At 40.4% G+C, this 22,120-nt stretch overlaps 2 protein-coding genes across 2 annotated transcripts; one reads left to right on the plus strand and one right to left on the minus strand.

Annotated features, from left to right (window-relative positions):
- The first annotated feature begins 7,249 nt into the window (after nucleotides 1-7,249).
- On the plus strand, nucleotides 7,250-9,341 carry cav4a (caveolin 4a). Its single transcript, XM_030092216.1, has 3 exons — nucleotides 7,250-7,561; nucleotides 8,108-8,295; nucleotides 9,061-9,341. The coding sequence occupies exons 1-3, from the start codon at nucleotides 7,334-7,336 to the stop codon at nucleotides 9,209-9,211; spliced, it is 567 nt and encodes a 188-aa protein (XP_029948076.1). The 5' UTR covers nucleotides 7,250-7,333; the 3' UTR covers nucleotides 9,212-9,341.
- Nucleotides 9,342-12,839: 3,498 nt separating this feature from the next.
- On the minus strand, nucleotides 12,840-18,291 carry oxtrb (oxytocin receptor b). The gene is made up of 3 exons (XM_030091557.1): nucleotides 18,220-18,291; nucleotides 17,002-18,094; nucleotides 12,840-13,593 (listed from the first exon to the last, which is right to left on the minus strand). The coding sequence occupies exons 2-3, from the start codon at nucleotides 17,924-17,926 to the stop codon at nucleotides 13,361-13,363; spliced, it is 1,158 nt and encodes a 385-aa protein (XP_029947417.1). The 5' UTR covers nucleotides 17,927-18,094; nucleotides 18,220-18,291; the 3' UTR covers nucleotides 12,840-13,360.
- Between the last annotated feature and the right edge of the window lie 3,829 nt (nucleotides 18,292-22,120).

A 22,120-nucleotide genomic window follows, 5' to 3' on the forward strand; every position in this document is an offset into this window, starting at 1 on the left:
ACTTTTTGAGGAGTGTCGTTATATTTCAAAAGGAAGTAAAGGTTGCACACATTAGTTTGCACTAGTTTAATGTGCACACTGCAGATCATCAGATATGAAGTTAAAACACAGTGGTGTTATTTCATGATGAAATGTGTGAAAACGTGAATTCTGAAAACTTTGCATAAGTCACACTTTTCTCAATATCCAGGACCACTTCGATTCACTTCAACATTTTTAATATTGAAGTCACAGGAAAACTTGTGAAATGAGATCATTTACCCGTGAAACTGGTTAAAGAGTGGTTATTTGTTTAAGTTGCTGTGAATGCACAAATGATTTGCACAAAAGAAAAGTTATTTTGTTTTATTAAACTTACCAAAGGACAGTCCACAGCACTGCATTGTTCCAGCATGTTGATGTTTTCCTGTTTGACATTTTATCTGCGGGCGGTCAAGCTTTGACTCTCCAGGTCCTGACCTTCATGTTCTCTGTCAAAGGCCTGTAACTAAAACTGAACCCAGTTAACGGATCATTACATAAGGAGAAAATGCCATGTCATAACAGATGGAGAAATTGTTTTTAATACCTTCTTAATATGCATACACAAATATATTCTCTCTGTTTTCACTCATCCTGTCCTGTTAAAATAAATAAGCAAATAAATAAATAAATAAATGATAGTATATACAGGTTTGTTCCTACTAAAAAAGGTCACCCATGGAGCTGAACTAAAAATCCATCATTCAAGTCTGATAATGTATTTGTGATGCTTTTACTTTGAGGGAATTTGTGGCTCTCCCACGCAGATTAGACTTAAAGGATAACATCGGACAAACATGCAGATAAGTAGTGACAAATGAAAAGAACATGCTGAACTGAATTTGTGCTAAACCTGTAAACACCATCTAGAGATATGAACATAAATCCCTCACTCGCTAAAATGATTACAAAGAGAGTCGCACAAAAATAACCTCTGCTTTGCTGTCTAGTAGCGCTGATGCTTCATTTCACAGAGATGCAGCAAAAACTTCCACACCAGCCGGAGTACGGTGACGACAGGAGGGGGAGGTCACATGCACGCACAGACACATGCATGCAGGTGCACACACACACGCGCACGCACGCGCACCGAAACCCAATTTAAAGACATCTGGATATGTTAAAAGCAAGATAACACTGTTCTGGTTTATGGTCTCTGGCAGTAAACACATTCACACAAGTGCTGCAGAGTATCAGTGCAACTCTGATAACGGCGAAGTGTTGTCCTCAAAGCCGACGCAATAAAAGAGCAATCCGTGATGTACATTAACAGTGGGAAAATACCGCACTGCACTTGGATGAAGGCTTGCTGTGCACAGATAGACACTGTATGAGTGATATCTACCGTAACCAAATACATAAGTAATGTACTGCATTGTGATTAATGTTTAGATCTTAATTGTAAAATAAAAACCAAATTGAGGTTGGATTCATGAATTAGGATTAGATGAAAGGGTAATAAAGAGAACACATGTTGTGAGAGGGTTGAATTTAGGATGATCAGAAACTTTTTTTGCTTGACAGAAAAGAACAGAAAGGAAATTAAAAGAAGAGAAACTGAATGGTAATCTGAACCTATCATGTCGTCAGTGATCGCTTTGTGGAGATATCTGGCTGTGATATATACTTTATATTCCACTCAGCGCTGGTTGCAATACTGTTCTGTAGAAATGTGTCTGGCTGATGCTTTGGATGCTGTGAAAATGAGAAATGTGTGATATTTCCATTGACGTCCATAAAAGAAGACGTCAAACTGTTTCAGGTTTACAAAATTATTGCAATGATTTTATACAGAAGTGATTTGGATTTTTGCTGTCAGGCATTCCGAAGTTTTTCTGTGCAGAATTTGCATGTTCTCACTGTGTCTCCACTCTTCTCCAGTGGTCCGTGGTTGTGAATTATTGTCTCTCTCTGTGTTGGTTGGTTGTATGATCAACAGGGTGAAGAAGACAGATCAACAGATGGGTTGATTTTTAGACTATTCTTATTAGATTTTTTTCCAGCCATAAAGCTTTTTGAAGTGAAAGTTTAGGTGTTAACAAGTTAGGTGTAACAATAATACTAGAAAAAAAACCGACATTTTGTATGTTTGTGTATTGTATATATTCTGAATGTTTTCCATTTCCTTTATCTCCTGATGAGGGGAGAGTGATCTTTACAAAAACACAGTTCAAAGATCTGACTGCTTGTTTCATCATCCCGCTGGCAGAGTGTGTGACTCAGTTCAATGAATATTGGAGGTTGAGCAGTCCTCATAAGTTGCTAATTAAGGTGAAGCACCTCCCACTTCAGTGGCACCTTTCATTAAACCGAGCCGGTCACATCAACCTTCCACCTCCTTTGCAAATCGTATTCATTGTAGATCAAACACGGGCCCACTCTCCGCACAAAATGAGCCGAGTGGGGCTTGTGATTCGGCCATTCCTCAAATTAAATGCACAGAAGAGACTGAATGTTCCTGTTTCGCTGTGCCTTGTGGTGTCTGTTTGCTTTAAGCTTGATGAGCTGCACGGCTGCAGCACAGACAGCGATAATGAGCAGAACACTCCCGGACAATCAAAGGGAGAAGGTGTGATTGATGGTGCTGTCTGAAGGACTGAGCCACATTATTTCATCAAAACCGTTTGCTCTGACAGCAGCGGCGGCAGTTACCCTCAGAGCCGCACGGACACAGAGCTGCAACGTGACGGCCGCTCACTCATCGTCTGGGAGCTCAGGCTGCGTAGCCTCATGTCCATTACGCTAACGTTTCACAAATCAGCAGAAACTCAACGACAGGGGTGATGTGCATGCTTTCACTGTTACAGCTGACAAATATTTTCTTCCCTACAGACAGAATGATAATAACTAAACAAAAAAAGAATCAATCTTAAACAGTACAGGAGGTTTCAGAGCTTGTTCATGCTTTGTGTTCTCAATCAGGTAGAGTCATTTGTCAGACTGTCTTCCAGAAACTGGGGCTCCTTTTGTATATACAGTATTTCCTGGATGGCTTATTAGCTTTCAACCACAACAAATAGGCAGTTGCTGTCAAATAGTTTAGTTCAAATTAAACAAATTCAAATTATTTACCCAGATAATCCTGCTCAGGCAGCAGCAGCAGCAGCAGCAGCAGCACTGCTTTCCTGATAGGAAGTATTCAGTCGGATATAAAACAGAACATTAGCAGCTACACACTAATTATTTAGAGAGCAAATACCACTGGGTATATAATTACTGCCAAATCAGTGTTTATTGCTGCAGTTAGCTAATAAAGTCAAGATATTTAATTTAAACCTTCCTAATTTAGAATATACCAGGACTTGTTTTTCCCTCGAGAAGATGTGAACGCCCTGCTGAAACAGTTCAGATGGCACCACGGCTTCGCTCTGAGCTCTCACACTCAGAGGGGTGCCAATGTGAAAATTCCTCACAAAACATTTGGTTTTCTCTGCAAGCAAATGAATATACAGTGAAATGGGGAATTCTCTGCTGCTGATCTGAAATACGCATCTGCATCATTATCTAAACATGTTAAGTACATCGGACTGACCTATTGTACTGAAAACAGCTGGACTGACAGGTGCAGGGCAGGAACACTGTCTGACAGCCGCCATGCCCCACATAAGCTGCTTCTGAGCTGCGGTCTGAGGAAAAGATAGATTTATTTATAATCATAGCAGAGAAAAACCCCGTACATAGAGGGAACACTGTGAATAAAAGGCATGCAATACAATAAAAAAACTAAAATCATCAATAAAAAGTCAAAGATGAACAATTTGATGTGACTTTCATTATTCAATTGTGTTTTGTTCCTGCAAAACAAAGTGTTGCTTTCATACAGATATCATGTGGACCAACACTCTGTTGGTCCACACAAATAATGCTATCTGTATGGAAAAAGGAAAACATTTAATGTACAGCCACATTTCAAGTGTAATATGAAGTACTACAAACAGGAAATAAATGGGGAACCATATTCAAACAACTATTATTTCACTGTGTTTCAAATGGGAAGTTTGTTGTTGTTTTTTTACACCTTCCATCTCTAGACTTTTTTTTCTTTCCCAAATTAGGCTGAAAAGCAGGACAAAGGCATCAGTCACAGCTACAATGGTCTTTTCTCTTTTCTAAGTTATCTGGCAAATATCGAAAATAAAGTGAGGTCTCATCTCAGGTCAGCTCACCACTGCACTGTAAATAGCTGGGAGTCTTTTCCTGACAATCAAAATGCAAACTCTCCAAAAACACATTTGTCTTGTTTAGGGTTGCAAAGGGGCGGAACATTTCCAGCAAATTTCCGTTAAATTTCCAGAAACTTTCCATGGGAGGTTAAGCTGGGGAATTTTGGAAATATTCAAAATTAGTAACTTTTCATGGGAATTATGGGAATTATTGGGAATTTATGGGAATTAACTGGAAATTGGGGGTAATTTAAACAAACTGTATCATATCCAAACATAAATTTAAATATTTCTTGTCATAAGCAGACATCCATGCAAAATAATACAAAAACATGACATTTCAACATATTTATTTCAGTAGAACTTTAGTTTTTATTCTTGTTTGAACAATTATTTTAAATAACAACCAAAACATGAATGTTGAGTAAATACTCACCCCCTCCCCTCCCCTCCCCTCCCCCACCCAATCTGCAGAAGAAACAGCATCAAATTTGAGGTAGCTACCACCATAATTAGTTATCCTCTTAAACGGTCAATGAAATGAAAAATAGCTCTCATTTTACACCCAACATACCAGCTAGTTAGCTACTGCAACTGTATTAATACATTTTTATTTAATATTTGCAAGTTAACAGTAAATATATTTACCCAATGATATTATCAAAACTTACTTGACTTTATATAGTCCACAGGCTCAAATGTGTGGCTTCAATAGTCTTGTGCTTGGAGCTCAAAAGTGAGGCCTCCAGGCTTCAAGAAACCACCTGTGCATGTGATGGAGGAATGCACAGTGCATGTAGGGGGCGTGGCCTCAATAGCCCTGCAGTAAGCAGTGTGCTGTGTGCATGTGATTGAGGGGTGTACCTGCATTAAATCTGGTTGTTTTAGCCAAGACTATGCTACAATATATTCCCCCCAACTATGTTTAAGTTCCCTGTTAAGGGCCAACCTTCAATTTTGTATATTTCTTATTTATTCCCGTTAATTCCCATATATTCCCGTTAATTCCCATGGAAAGTTTCCAACTTTGAAAATTCCCGAAATTTTGCAACCCTAGTCTTGTTTTAAAGCATACACCCTCAGAGGAAAACTAAATCCACCTGTTTGAGAGGAGGAGGCCTGTTGTGTCAAGTTTGCAAGTACTTCCTGTGTGTGTGTGTGTGTGTGTGTGTGTGTGTGTGTGTGTGTGTGTGTGTGTGTGTGTGTGTGTGTGTGTGTGTGTGTGTGTGTTCTCGTATTTCTATCCTTGTTGGGGCCAAATGTCCCCACAAGGATAGCAAAACGTGGAACGACGTGCCTTGTGGGGACCTTTTTCTGGTCCTAAGTAGGAGAAACAGTGTTTTCTTGACCATGTTGTTGTTACTGAAAAAAGTAAAAGTGCAAAAACATTTCTTTAGGGTTAGGCTTTGTTGTGGTGTGGGTTAGGGTTAGGGTAAGGGTCAGGGTTAGGGGCTAGACATGAATGGGAGTCAATGGAAGGTCCCCACAAGGATAGAAATACGAGACTGTGTGTGTGTGTGTGTGTGTGTGTGTGTGTGTGTGTGTGTGTTTGTGTGTTTGCTGTTTGATGGAGTGGTAATTACTGGAAACGTTTCCTGGTCGTTGATTTGCAATATTTAACAATTAATCAAATGGAAAGCAGAACTCTGATGTTATGACTGGAAATACATTTGGTAAATAATCAAAATACAGTTAAATCCTAAATAGCCAACAGCTTGAAGACAAAAGACATTTTCAGTCTTTAAAGGTATAATAATTTCTTTGCGAAGGTGTTTTCGTTGACGTAAAAGATTATTATTTTGTGAACGTCCTCCCACTGTGTTTGTTTTCCTTGTTCACACATTTATGGTCATTCGTCACAATGAGAACAAATAAAGCCCATCTGGCGAGGTGGTCCATTAACATGCCATTGTCTCCTGCTCTGTCACGGGAAAATCTCCATCATCAACACGTTCTGCCGTCCTGGTCTCCATCCAGCAGGCAGACATGATCATTAACATGGTGACTGTTAATGACCGACTCCCTAAAGAAGGGAGATTTTCTCTGTTTCTCTTATGTCATTTGTTTTTCCTGTATCACAACAACAACAACAACAAAACATGTCATCAGTGTTACCCGGGCACATATGAGTTCCTAGCTTATAAAATTATGATTGAAACTATTAATCGTAACAATAATTTTACAAGTTGTCTGAAAATGTGTTGGGAAATGAGAACTTTTCAGCAGGAAAACCTTGCGTTTTTTATCTCTTTGATAACAGTTTGATTCAGTGGATAAAATGCTAATATATGGGGAAAATAGTTCGAAAGTACGAAGGTTTGCAGAGGTGACAATAATATGCCAAACAGCATGCTACAAAATGCACTTTACAGCAGACAGGGTAGACTGTCACATCATGTATAATGTGACACCATAACCCACGTTCTATAGCTACACGGTCCAAAGTGCAGCTGATAAAAGTGTTTTTTCCACATGTACGAGGAGCTCTATTCTTTTTTACAAGCCAGTGAAAGCTTTTAGTTTTGGAGTAAATATTTGTGGGTTTACCATGACACCACTTCACACAGTGTTCAAGCTCTCCATCATGCGTTGTCAAATGTCATCATTGTTCTTTTTTAATTCAATGTTTCATCTCTTCTGAGGAATTGAAACTTCCATTTGGATGTAGATAATGTCCATGTTTGGCCAGGCGGAGGCAGTGTTGTCTTGTAACTCAGCCTTTTTTCTGCCTCAAAGCCTCCTCACATCAGTAAATGAGAAAAAGAAAATGAATACAAGCTTACAAAACACCCCCATTTGTCGAAATTTGTTTTTACTCTACAACACACACCACAGAGGACGATATGTGTGTGCATGATTATTATATTCTCACCAGGGAGTATCCCTGCATACTAAGCCATCTCCATGCTCTCAGTATTTATATCCTCTCCTATCCTTTATATCCTCCCACAGCACAGGAAAATGATCTTCACTTGAAAGACCATCTGCAAATACCACCCAGGGCTCCGTAACGTTCCCAATATAACCTCAGAGCAGAGCGGTGGCAGCTGGGGGGCTGCAGTCACAGGCTGCTCTCTGAGCTCGCAGTGAACTCCCAATCAGAAACTCCACTGTTCTTTCTGGAATCCTGCTTTTCCCCACATGTTTGAATGGACAGGAAGATGAAGGATGAAGAGTCAGAGGAGGTGGAGATTGACTTGGGAGACTCCAGTGACCCTGAGGAATCTGAAAATGGTGAGGAGCCTCAAACGCTGTGGAGGGCCCCTCCTGCCCTGGAAGACGAAGAAAACATTCACACTTCCACCCTGGTGGAAATCAGTGATACCAAACCTCTGATTAATGCCAGAGACCCCCGAGGTGTCAATGACTGCCTGAAGGTAAAGTAAAACAACATAAATTTCTACTTATTGCACTTAATACAAATAAACCTACAAAGCTGTTGTGAAGAGCAAGGCTGCTGTGTGCCTGGCTGCACTGCCCTCCAGTGGAGATAGGTTTTTTTTTCTCTGAGAGGTAAAATTTGCACTGTCACACTGTGGTTAGGGCTCTTGCCTCAAAACAAAAACCTTCTTGATTTGAGACCGGGCTGGGATTTGTGCATCATGTGTGCTTCCCATAAAGCGTTCTGCTCTCCTCTCGGGCCGTCGACAGGCCTGTGAGGTTAACTGGCGGTGAGCTGCGAATGTGGCTTCATGCTGTGATGGAGCTCTTTGTCCAATGCTGGACTGTTGACCTGTTCAGGGTGAACCTGCCCTCAGCCACAGGCTGCTGTGATTGGCTGCACTGCTGCATGACCCTGAGTTAAATAAAGCAGGCTACAACATGGATGGATGGATGGATGGATGGATGGATGGAAATGTGCGCCATGAACACACAGAACGATGATTTGTTGCATCAGTGTCAGTTTGTGTTTGTGTCCCCAGGTGTCGTTTGAGGATGTGATAGCGGAGCCGGTGTCAGTGCGCAGCGGAGATCGGGTGTGGATCTGGAGCCATGCCCTGTTTGAAGTGTCCAGGGTTTGGATTTACAGGATAGTCACGGTGCTTTTCGCCATTCCCATGTCAGTCATCTCTGGTCTGCTGTTTGCCATCCTCAGCTGCATCCACATCTGGTAGGTTCAGATACTGTGAGCTTGCTCTACGCCTTAAACTAACAACTTTTTCTCAATTTGCTTTAATTCATAGTAACACAAAGACCTTTTTCGGGTTTTGCATTTAGGAACACTCCACAGAATAATGACCACTCTTCACTGTTTTGAATGAAATGTGAAAATACACATTTGTAGAATATTTATACTCACCATACACGTTTTTCTGGAAGTAAACTTTATATCTCAGTTTTCACAACTTGTCTTCTGAACATCATTGTGTCCCTCACAGTCGTGTTATAGATTGCATCCAGAGGCCAAAGACCCCCTGAACACCCCCCTAATCCTCTAAAGATGAGCCAGGTCATGACCTGGGCTTTCTCCTCGCTGATATTAAAGTGTCGCCCACTTAAAATGTGTTTCGTGGCCTTGGAGAGAGTTTCCCTCGGACTGACACCCAGAGCTCAGACGGAAAACAAACCTTTGGCTCATCTGGGATTGAAGGATGTGGGTGCTTACTGGCAGAAAGTATTTACTGGAACACACTGGGAATTTAGGAGCTTTTAGTGTTTACACATCTAAGGAATCGATTCTGAAAAGTTGTATCGTAAAAGCAAGAGCAACTGCAGCAACATTTTCTGTCATTTCCTGCTAAGAAAGTGTGAAAAGGTAAAATAAGTGCAAATTGAGCATGTCTAACACATTCCGTCACATGTTTTCAAGCCTTGTTGTTTTGCTGTAACCTTTTGGATTTCTCTGTAGTAAATGTTGCGTTTCTGCCTCGGACAGGATGGTCAGTCCGTGCATCCAGTGCGCTCTCATCGGCACTCGCTGGCTGCAGAGTCTGTGGAGCATCGTGCTGAGTGTCATCGTGCGTCCTCTGCTCACCAGCGCTGGGAAATGCTGCGGAGGCTTCAGCATTCACCTGGCCAAAGAATAAGACTCAAGCGTGAGAAGCACATCCAGGCTGGACATGTTCACAACATGGACGGATGCACTGGTGTTAATGAGGACTTCACCCATGCAGAACATTCACATTTTGCTCTTCACTGTTTAATTAAAAAAAAAAAGAAGCATGTTAGATTAGATTAAGTCCAGAACATGTGGCTGATCCCTCTTAATAAACACATTGTAATATTTCGAAACAGCAGGTTGGTGCAGCAGAAAGAAGAGAAATGAAGTGAAGCACTTCTGGATTTTACTGTCAGTGTAAAATCCCATTACAGCTGGAAGTTAAGCCCCTCTATTAAAATAGTTAGATGACTTTTGATTGCTATTGTATAATTTGTTCCGGGTATGTTTTTGTATTTTCTTATGTTTTTAAACAGTGTGAATTTTAAGAAGCAGCTCCTGGCAAGGCTCCGTGATTTATTCTATGCACCTTGAATATTGATTAGTAATTCCTAAAAGTTTAATTATAGCACAAAATTTTTTTTAATGACATCTTCTTCTTGGTTGAAAAATACCCATATCTGTGAATGTGCAGATGTGTTTAATTACAAAAACGTTTAATTAACTGGACACAAGAAGTTTTCCTGAATGGATGTCCTCATAATGCGAGCACTGCAGGCTTCACCTTCCCACATTCATTTAAGAGTATGAAGAATTTCTACATGCAGCAGATGAATTTGAAAGTGTTACTTTGGGTTTCTAATCCACATCATGCATGATTTTCAAGACTGAAGGTCAAATATCTTAAAAAAAAAAAAACAACAACATTCAGCAACCTTCCTGGTTATTTAGTGGAGAAATGTACAATAAAGTTTTGGTATAATTTGAATAAAGAACTCCATTTTTTCGAGCATTGCGTTCTTTGTGTGAAATTCAATGTCATTGTTGTGAGAGGGAGCAATACGTAGAATAGGTTCGGAAAATCATTAGGTAATATGGATAAGGACAGTCAGCTACACTGCTCACAAAATGTAAAGGATTTCTGGCTCTTGGGTGAGATTTATGAGCACATGAAAATAGGGTATTAAAGCAACAGCATGCAGTGGTGATTTTATAATCTCAAACAATTTACTGAAACAAAAGCCAACAACAGTGTTGAGTGTATCACAATAAAAGATGTCAGTGTATCAATAACTTTTGGTTTATCAAATACAGCTTGATAATGTCGACTCATAATGCTTACAAGTCGACTTACTGGGGTAGAGAGTTACAAACCTCGACAGATTGACTCAATTGATCAATTGATTGATTGGGATTCAGGTCTGGTGACACTTATGAAGTCCATCCCATCTCCTGAATGTGTATGGAGTTGAGTGCTATTCTTCATTTGGCTCCACAGAGCTCTGCTCACAATAAAACAATCATCAGTGTGGGATGTGGGCAAACGACTTCCACTGTGTGTCTCCATATGGCCGAGTCTGTGAACTCTCTCATAAAGGATTTGAAGACACTTTCATTAAGTATAGCTTTTAGCTGAACATGTCACCAGAGAAATCTGTGATATTTAACTAATATGTATGACTAAAGTATAGTAATCATATTCATTGAGAATGATACGATGCAACAGTCTCTCTCAGTGATGGGTGTAAATAATCTTTTGCTATCTTATTACACTATTGTCTCATTATTATTACAATATTGTCTTTTGATACATTCAAAATGCTTTCATGTTATTGGTTATTATTCCAATATAACTACTACATTTGTTGCCCCACAATCAAGTCAATTCTCAGTCCTCAGCTCAGGTTTCATAATTGTCTTTATTTATTCATTTATTTCTACAATGTTACCTCACAGGACTGTTTTGATAGTATACACACTGTGCAGCCTCAACCAATGCCTTTGCTCACATTCAAACCTTAAAGTCAGAGTACGCCTGTCATTGTTGGGGTGAACTCTCTGTGCACATTACATAAGTTGTGTTATGATGTCTTTGCCTTGCTGACAGTCTGGTTATCACTGACAGCTGCCTGCAGACGTTCCTGGACTGGAATAAGACTGTGGCTCATATCTGTGGATACGCTGTGCCTCCCACAGCTGACAGTCATCCCAGCCCGGAGCTGATGAGGAACCGCACAGACACTGACTGATGGATCCTGTCAACACACACTTTATTATCACAGGAATGCACCGATGGAAACAAGATGAACGACAGAATACAGAAAACTTGATACTCATTGAGTCTTCATTGTAAGTGTGCGCACATCGGTCCTCAAAAACGACTATCACAAAGAAGCATGGTGGAACCAAGGAGAGGAGATCGAGTACATCTTGAACTTCTCTCTTGTTGAGAAGCATAAACTCTCAGTCCTTCAATGAAATTTGGGCCAAGGCTAAAGTATTTTTCCATAAAAACATGAAGATATTGGAGTTTTTTCATTAGAATCTGAATGAGAGTTGCTTTATTGTTGAGCAAATGTGTAATTTCAAATGGAGCTATTGTTCATTTGAGGCTCCATCCGAGCTTCTTTCGTGATTCATTGTGATTTTTTTTTTTTAATATACTTTAATTTGACCTGCACTGGTCTATAAAGCTGCCGCTCAGTTCACTTGCTCTCTCTGCAAGAAGCTATTTTAGTTCTTCCATCCTCAAACCTTTTACAGAGTAACTATTGACAATGGAAAATTCCAGCTCTAAATTGCTGCTGAAGGATATTTTTTTTATACTCCAAGACTTTGAAGTCAGAATGAAGACGCTAGATAACATTTATACAATCAAATCCCTTGAAAAGTGGTGTAAAGCTGGCCAGCATCACCCTATATCACAGGTATTTAATCATTTCTCATTTAAAAAAATCTCCTAAAGATTGTCTGTCTTACACAGCAACACACTACCCCACATCAAGATTTGTTATTTACAAGAAATGTACTCTCAATAGTACTTATGCTTGAGAGGGTTGAAGGATTGAGAGTCTCTTCCTGTAAGCATCCAAAGTCCAGGAAGTCTCTGCGCAGTAAAGAGCCGACTGTCACGCAGCATTAAGTGCCTGTAATTTGACAGCAGCCTCATCTTTTACCAGCTGATGCCAACCCTGATAAGCCTCGTCCAAAATGAGCACTCATAGTAGTCTGAAACCTAATTAGGTTTTTTCAGCAGTTGTGATTATTTCATGAATGCTCATATAATTTAAATGCCCCACAACGTACCAGCATGTATTACTCATGAATTCGTAGACTTTTGGCTAAAAGTCAGTCCTTAAAGTGTCCGGCCGTCCTGCAGAGAGACACATCGTCTCTCACTGGAGCGTATAAACACCTCCTTCACCTCAGATCTGATCTATTCTAATGCCGTCCGACGCCACAGTGCTGTTTGACAGCTGGCGAGGTCATGTAAATTTCGACACATTTTAAAACACACCTCAAAAGTCAACATTGAATATTATTCAAAACTTACGCTGAAAGTCTCCATATGTTGAGAATAAACAGCAATAACACCTAAAATTATACAGCGAAAGCAGTGGAGGAGAATCGTACTAATGCTACGAGGAAAAATCAGTTCTCTGGTTCAGGTCCAATCAAATGAAATTTACACCATTATACTGACATCCAGGCATAATGACATAAAAAACTGTATATTTGAGCAGATAAGTCAGAATTTATAAAAACAGAGATGTAAAGACACATGAAAAGAAGAAGAAGCTATTTAACAACTAAAATTGTGAATACTTCATGGCATGCAACCAATATTTGATCTACAAAACAAGATAAACAAGATTGTTACCTCAAACAGTAAGCGGCATTGATAAGTGAAAATGCATTTACCAGCATCAAAAATTCATGTACATCAGCCTAAATCCCCAAAGTGGATATTATTAAGCTCGCTTACACCATAAACACAATAAAGCTGCTTGACATGAGGCAAAAAAAATTACACTGACACACACATTTTAACCAGGGTAAAAGCAGGTTTTTTTGTTTTTTTTTTTAATATTTACAAATTCTCTAAGTAAAAAGATGAATCTGACGTGTCTGAAATGGCTTCTGAAGCTGTGGCTGCATAACCCTTGTTTGTTTTCATTTGCTGGTTAAATCAAGAAAACAAACAACAAATATCTGACACTGTGCAGATGAGTAAATGTCTGAACATTTGCTGAACAGAGTCCACACGGCCAGCTGTCTGCTGGCTTTCCAAGGCCCCTCAGTGGACTGGTCCTCCCGTACTGGACGTGTGTGTGAGGCTCCTCTGGCTGCCGGTGTCCTTGATGGCCAAGGCGGAGGAGCTGCTCTTCTGGCCGCACCGTTGGTCGCAGCTACAGCAGAAGAAGCACCGCAACAGGTCATGGAACAGGTGACCAGCAAAGAACAAGTAGATCCAGGGGTTACAGCAGCTGTTCAGACTGGCCAGCAGCATGGCGATGATGAAGGCCATGTCTGGGGAAAGGAGAGGAACATCTTCCAATTAGGCTTCAAATGGAAAGCATTTTGGAAAACAAAGTCATTAGTTTAACACGTTTTTTAATCACATTGGACCGCGACCAAGTTAAACAATGGTTGGATCCTAGCCATGCCCCACAGTGAGACTGTCAAGGGATCGATTCCAGGATGGGAGGACCTGCCAGAGTGGAATGTCCATGCTACCCTCTGGATTTCCTCAGACTTTCCTCAACAATCGAAGGTCAGGGTTACTGGTATTTCTGAAACGACTCTGACTGTGTGAGTGGTTGTCCAGTTAAGGATCAATGACCAGCAGGGGTGAATTGTTTGCACTGTTAATTCTTTCTCCTCCAGCAGTTACCCAGCCGGCCGTTGCTCTGTCTCCTGTGCCGTCTGTCCTCAAACCCTTCGCTCAATCCCACCGTCCTCCACCACAATCAACCATAAACTTATCTGCATTAACTTTCCAAACCCAGGCTGTTAGGAGCTTATCTATTTGCACAGTTGGTTAAGACTTGTTTTCATCCATGCATTCACCTTCTAAACTATCTTTTCCAGCCTGGGGTCACAGGGAGCTGGAGCCTTTCCCAGATAAACATGTGGACAGAAGTAGGTCACACTCTGCTCACGCCACCACTCCATCCATTGTTTAATTTGGTAATCTAAACTCCTGCTGTATTGCAGATAAAGTGTTAGACATACTGAAACCATTTATTAGTCAATTTTGGGCTTCCTTTTATCTATCTTTCCTCTTCTTCTTCTTCTTTTTTTTTTCTTGCATAATGGTCCTCGAGTTACTGGTGCTTGAAATGTGTGACCTGAGTTAGCGAAGCCTTTGAGATAGCTGAGAAATCTTTTACAATTGCCTAACAAAGTGGAATAGATTGATGGAAACCACACAAATAGAAGTTTGAGATGCCTGCTAGATTGAGACAAATGGTTTCGACTCTAAGAGTCTGTCCTACATACAAAAACACACCTTATTTTCTCATTCATTCAAATGATTGCATTTCCAATCGTTTGAGACACAGGCCACACTAAGGAGAGCCATAGCTTAAACAGTGGAAATTTGAATATTGCCAAGTTCCTGAAAAAAAAAAAAAAATACTCTGAAGGAGTGTGATAGATTCAGTCCCTGTTGTCTTCTTCTTCTTTTTCCACCACAGAGTTGATCCTCTCTCTTTCCGGGACTCTGATCCCCTGCAGTTTATGGTTTATAGTGATAGTGACGCTCCATAAATTGTCAAATCGATGATCCAAGAACACAATTTAAAGCATTTAACAGATAAATATATATTGTCTGGAATTGCGAGATGATTTGTCATTGGAAGACTTTGTCAAAATGATCATAGTGACGGCACTAAAACACCTCCATTTAGTCTGGGAAAAATGTTATGTTGATTTATTTTCTGTGAAATCCAGAACTTTTCAGAACAAAGGGAGAAAAACAAAGTCAAAAGCCAATTCTGACAGCAAAAGGAGATCTATGATGATACTTTTGTCACGTACGTGACGAACATGCATTATATCAAAAATAAGTTTCAGTACAAAAACTTCAGCAAACACTCCAAGAGCTCACAAAGTCCAGGTCTGCCTCAGCAACTCTTCATCATGTTTTATCATGATCTGAACAAAGTTCAAGCAGTGGAACAGAGACTTCATGGTTTTCTCACTTTAATCAAATGCACAGAGCAACAGGAAACTCCTCGATGGAGCCGAATCCGGAGCGTTATTTCTTCAAAGAGACTGCGTTGAGTTATGAAAAACTGACAGGGAGACAGTGAAATCAGAATTATCGTTACTTTGACACTAGAATTGGAAAAATGCTCCATTTTGAAAAGTTCTGTTTGAAGAGTGAAGAAAGATGATGTGAAAGTTATCTACTGTGTGCTGATTTATAACCAGACTGGAAGTCCACCTTTCATGAGTGTTTGAAATTCTAAAATGTATTGAGCTATTTCAAAATTGTATCAGCGCTGCATTTTTTATCAGTCACAACAAAAGCCACGATTTCTGATGGATTTTAGAAAGAAAATACAACAAATGAAAAATGCGTCTCGCTGCTTTTTTATTCTTATGATGAGGTTGAATTATTTTTTTGAGTATAGTTGCTGTAAAATGTGTAAATTGACAAAGCAATCAATTTCTTTTGTCTTACAAATATTTGCAGTAACCAACTTAATCCGACATAATCTGCCAATCAGTGAAAACAGGTTTGTTTTTCTTGGTTTGAGACTGGTTGACCTTCTGGAGATTCACGCACAGCAAATTTTCCAGTGTTGAATTAACTCTGAAAGTGTTAAGAGTGGTCTCATATATACACTGTTGTAGTGTTAAATGTAAGTGTTAAAATATACACTTTAAAGTGTTCATTCTAAGAATTCACACTGTATAGAGTTAAATAGGAACACTGGTCAACAGAGAGGAATATTAATATATCTCTACAGAGTGTCAGTATTAGAAAATTAACACTGGTCAGTGTTAAGATTTTAACACTACAAAAGTGTATATATGAGACCACTCTAACACTTTCAGAGTTAATTCAACACTGGAAAATTTGCTGTGCACTTTGATAGGATACGTTTCATATCCTGAATGTGAAATAAATATACAAACTCTGCATTAAGTTAGACTTTTGACTTTTTTTGTAAAATGAACACTCAAACTGACTCACTGATTGTGTTTATGTTTCTTAGAATGCGGAGAAATAACATTGTGAATTCACCTATCCAAACAGGGAGTGTATTATCCACATCACAATGCATGACTTCAATATGTTTTTTATCCTACTCTAAATTTGTGGATCAGGTTTGGAGGACTGAGATGATTGCAGTGCTTACATCTGGTCTATTTAAAATCTCTACATGACCAGATTTAAACACTGGTTGATGTTTTCAAGATAGCACAGCTGGGAAGGTTATAGTGTTTTCTATGGTGCTCTTGTTCCATTTTAATGGCAAACAAACATGACATTAAGGCTAAAGTTGAACAAACTGGTCAGTTAAATTTATATTATATAAACCCCAGAGAGAAGGCCTTTGATGTCTGGAGCATTTACTCTCCTCCCAGGGGCTGTGAGGCCTTCCTATGAGCTGATAACCCCTGTAAGTGACACTCCCAGTCTTCTGTGAGGCTGCATTTTAACAGCACTGTGTGTCTTAAGCGATACATTGGTAGCTTATGAATTCTAGGGACAAACCACTAAATTATTTACAGATTTCTTTTTAATTAGAAGTTCATCGAGGGTTTTTCAGGGGATAAATCCGCTACTTATCAATATTTTATGAATGCGTTGCTTTTTTTCATTTAGTGACTTGGCACGTTTTAAAGTCTGGTATATTTATATTAATATTATTCAAACATCTTGCACACTAGTAAAAGAGGAAACAAAGAGAGAAAGTTTACCTTCTCTTGGTGCAGCGGGGTCCCATGCAGACCACATTTGGACGAAGAAAAAAGGAGTCCAGCACACAATATACGCGAGGACGACCACAAATGTCATTTTCACTGTGCGGATCTTGGCTTTGGATATGAGCCGCACGCTGCTCACTCGAGACAGGGGATGAGCGCCTTTGGAGGGCCTCGGAGTGAGAGCCAAGACATGCTCCCTCCTGGTTTTCAAATTGAAATTCTGCCATATCTTAAAGCATATTAAGCCATAGCAGATGCTTAGAATTGCCACTGGAAAAATGTAAATGCTGAGACTCATCCAAGTAATGTAGGCTTTGGCACCCCAGGGGTGCACGAAGTCCCCCCAGCAGTCGTGAACGCCGTTGCCAACATCCCTCAAAGAAAAGATGTACGCTTGGGGAGTGCTGAATATCAAGCTGAGCATCCAGGAGGCGATCACACAGAAGCGGTCTTTTCTCTTGTGCACGGAGCGAAGCGGCTGGCAGATCGCTAAGCACCTGTCAATGGACATCAGCACCAGCATGTACGTGGACGCAAACATGCCCACGACCTGGAGGTATTTCACCAGCCTGCACAGCAAATCAGGTCCGTAGAAACGAAAAGTGATATCCCAGATGAGTTGCGGTAAGACCTGGAAGACTGCAACGACCAGGTCTGCGATGCTCAGGTGCTTCATGAAGTAATACATCCGGGACTGGCTGTGCTTGGTGGTGTGGATAGCCCAGAGGACGCACAGGTTACCGGCCAGAGCGAGGAACAGCACCAGCACCAGGATGGCAACTTCCACTTTGGCCACTTCTTCATTTCGTTTCAGAGGGTTCACCGTGCTGTTTCCCGGTCGGCTGGCGTTTCCGTGACCCGCGTCGCTCCAGGTGACATTAAGAGACCAACTGTCCTGCTCGCGTAAAAACTCCTCCATCGTGCGTAAAGGCGCCGCTCCGGCGCATCCAGCAATCACATCACAAACCTGGACACGGGGCTGCGTTCAGATTGGCTCAGGGACGCTCGCGGCCAGCTCACTTCTCCCAAGTTTATTCTGTCGAATCCTTCGGATTAAATCACAAAAATGACCTTAACCCGGTGTTGCCTGCAGAAAACCACACAATGCAACATTTTTAAAGTATTTCATTGTATTGATCTCCAAACTATTAAAATCACACAAAGAAATTTACTCCTCGCTATATTTATAAAGGCTGTGAGAAAGAAACTCACCTTTTAAACAACAACCCTCTTCACAGTTACTTTGGGGCTCTTGGAGCGACGCAGACCTCATCCCTCGCTGCGTCCAGAGTGATGTGTGATCTGCGGAAGCTCTGTATCCCACCCATGTCAGAATCCCCCTCCCCTCTGCTCATATTCCTCTGAGCAAAGTGCCTGAGTAGAGCTGCAGGTTATCATTCATCTATGAAATGCTGTATCTTCCATTTTGTGGCAAAAAAAAACCCCCACAAAAACACCTTAAACACATTTAATTGTGTCTCCTATCTATGACGCTAGTACATTTTACCCCTTCATGTGAAATGGTCCCAGTTAATTTGATTGTATTGTGTTCCCACTCTAAAAACATCATTATTTTAACCTTAAAATCATATTTTTATATTGCTAGATGTAGATGCTTTTAATCACATCATTATCATGTACACATCATTATCATAAGATGTCAGGCTTAATCTACCAATTGCACTCCACAAATAATGGATCCAACTCCCAAGGACCAACTTCAATGTTCACACAGACGTGAGTGACCTTTTGATTTGACAGATCAAAAGAATGATCCATTCCTTTAGCAGAAGAAGATCAGCAAATTGCTCGAAAGCGCTTCAGATATATATTTTTCAAAAACAGTGATGATGTTATTGGGTTATGATGGTGGTTCTATGAGGGAACTTTATGCAGACAAGCCTCATAATTCACCCACAGGAAGTAAAAAAAAAACCCATGTGTGTTTTTGGCCACTTCCACAATGAAGGACTTTTTTTATTTTGTTTGTTGAGGGGGTGGACATGTGATACAAAAAAAAAAAAAGACTACAGGAGAAAACAAAGCTTTTGTTTTTCATTTACTCCTCTTATCATGCTTTGTGTCATTCTGTGTCTTCAGCGCAATTCATCAACTTCTTCACAGAATCCTGAACCAACACGAGGAACACTATTTTAGCCTCGTTTAGTGCTTTCCAAGTTTTGTTTTTACCCACTCCCCTTTTACAAATATTAACCTTCCCAGGCCCTCCTCATCCATACAAGCAGCTATTATTTCACTCAAACGACGCATTTATTTTCTCTGAATGTTTGAAACAAACAGCAAATTCAATAATAAACAGATTTTTTTTTTTTGTGAAATTAGCTATTTACAGTCCATTCTGTCTTACAATTGTTGTAAAATATGTTTAAATTTAGTGCATTTAGGACATATGTCTTAAAAACCGTCTCTGAGAGAAATAAAATGGCACAGCTTGTCAAAAGCTCAGACAGAACTGTTGGACTCAAATGTGTGGCTCAGAACTTGCAGTTTATTACTAAAATTCTTTACTTTGCACAGAGTTTGTGCAAAAAGCACAAATAACAAAACGAGCTCACTGGGGTCAAAAATACTCACAAGCTTGGAAAGCATGGAAACCTGGACTGAGAAAGAACAGTCTGAGAACAAGACAAACGACAAGAGAGACAAGGACTATTGTTGCATGAGGGAAGGGAGAACAGGTGAAACCAATCAGGAAAGAGGGAAATTCACACAAACAGAAGAAGTGAGAGCATGAAATGGGAAGGGAAAGAAGCAAAAGACTCAACATGAACCTAAACTAAGAAATGAAACACAAAGCATGAAGAGGCAGGATGAGACATAACACAACTTTGAAAGAGATTATGGAAAAAAATTCTGAAACCACAATGTTTGCTTTTTAAGATCAAACTGGACCCACTGTGACACAAAGCAGCTCTTTGGTCACTCCAACAGAAAGACAATGAATGCTTTGACAGGTAGTTTTTTGTTTATAATGAACTTTAATGGATCACTCGGTGATGGAGCTGTTCTTCCTCAGTAGTGACTCCAGGCTGTTCTGGACGGAATCCCCGCTCAACCACCGGCTTTGTCAATTAACTGAATGTGAATCGTGGTGTCTGGTCGGCTCTCTGGCCTTACAGAGATGCGGTTGGGCTCCCGAGGTTGTTTGTGGTTGACTTGCATGCTTTCCTTCTGGGTACGTTGGTTTTCTGCAACAGTTCAAAAACATACATTTGGACATGAATGCGACCTTCAACTGTACAGAGGATTGAATGCGAGTGTTTGTGATTGTCTCGGTCATGGAGCTGATTTTTACTTTGTGCTTTTCCTGTTTTAGATTCCTGATGTAATTCATGTTTTTCTGAGGATAGTTTCTCATTTTAATCCCTTGTGGTTTCATGTACTCTCTGTTCAGAGTGTTTTGCTTCAGCCTTGGGTTCTCCTTGGTGCTGCTCTCCTACAATAATCACCCCGGTAGTGTAGAGGACAGGTGGTTGGACAGCTGCATTTATTAGAAATTTTCATACAGTCAAACGCACAAGGACATTCTCAGCATTAAATCAAGTACATAAGTCTAGTTCCTCAAGTCCTCTTCAATCTGCATTCAGATTTGAGTGTTATTTTATATTTATAATATAATAACAGATGAAAATTTTACTAGATAACTGAATTCATTTAACATGAAGATATGACTACAACAACAATGTCACAGTTAAGGGAAGAAGGTGCAGGACGAGAACCTAGTAAACCAGACACTTCTGGAGAACACAGTAAAACTCATTTTATTGTCCCCGAATAAGTCCCAAAACCAACAATGGGAGGAGTCCAAATCCAAGAAGGCTCTGCCCTGATGCAGCAGAGACACAGGAGGACCGACACTGACTGAACACCACAGACCAGGAGACGAGACGACAGACAGACAGCCCCTCGTGAGGCCGGAGCACTGGGTGACTGCAGTCACACAATCAGGCATCGGTGAACCACATGAGGAGAGGAGAGACAGAGCCTGAAACCAGAGACAAAGTTAGAAACGCCACAAAAACACGCAGGACAAAACATGAACCACGACAAATAACCTCCATCCAAAATAGTGTTTGCTTTCACTGTATTCCCTTAACCTAGATTTACATGTTTTTTTTCTCTTCTTTTTTATCCCCACTATGGCTGTTCCACTTTTTCCTGAATAGAAATGAAATAATTTGCACCTGTCTGGTTTTTGTCAATCACTGCTGTTGAATCTGAATATTTCCTTACAGCCCAGCCATGTTCCGCCACAGTGTCAGTCCTGCCTCAGAGGAACGACACAGCCTTCCCAGTCATCCATGTGAACGTCACATGCTCAGCGTGAAAACGTTTTCTTCCTTTCACTTTCTTTGACACGCTCAGCTGCCCACCTGCAAACGCACTGATGTCTGTCACTTGTTCTGTTAAACAGCCGTCAAGTCTTTTTAAGTGTGTGCCAGATACAGTCGCACTGGGCTTGTTGGGAAGTGAATGAGCAGAACATAAAGAACTGTGTTTTTGATCAATCAGTGCTGAAATGTGGAGAAGTCCCACTGTTCTTTTTTATAGCGTAGAGCCGTAAATGAGCAAGTTTAATGGAGGTGCAAAGCATTTTTGGAAAATTGTAAATCGTGAAGAAAATTCACCTTTAAAAACCATTTTCCTGTTTGAGAAGTCTCAGTCTGTGGCAGATGATCAAGCCGTCATCTCACTGGACTGCAAGACGACTCACAGCCACCTTTTTTGTAAAAAGATGACTTTTCTTTGTGTTCTTAAAGCTTCTCAATACCTCAGTTGACTAAAAACCTGAATAATATATTCTCCATAGTGAATAATTGAGTTTTCCAGTGTGTTGGCGTCCAATCTCCTTTTGACTGTGCACTGATAAAAACATTTGTATCAAAGAAGTTGGGTTCACAGATGGTAACTCATATTCCTTCTTCAGAGAGAGAAAGACAACAGTTCGCTCTTAACACCCACAAAGTATGACGTACAGGACTGCATGAAACATGGAATAGCCACAACAAGTTTACGTGGCCAATAAGATGAAATTATGATGAATGTATTGTCCCAGGCTGCCAGTTGATTTGTTTATGCCTCGGGCCCAGCA

Source organism: Salarias fasciatus, chromosome 5, assembly GCF_902148845.1.
Source record: "Salarias fasciatus chromosome 5, fSalaFa1.1, whole genome shotgun sequence".
Classification (NCBI taxonomy): domain Eukaryota; kingdom Metazoa; phylum Chordata; class Actinopteri; order Blenniiformes; family Blenniidae; genus Salarias; species Salarias fasciatus.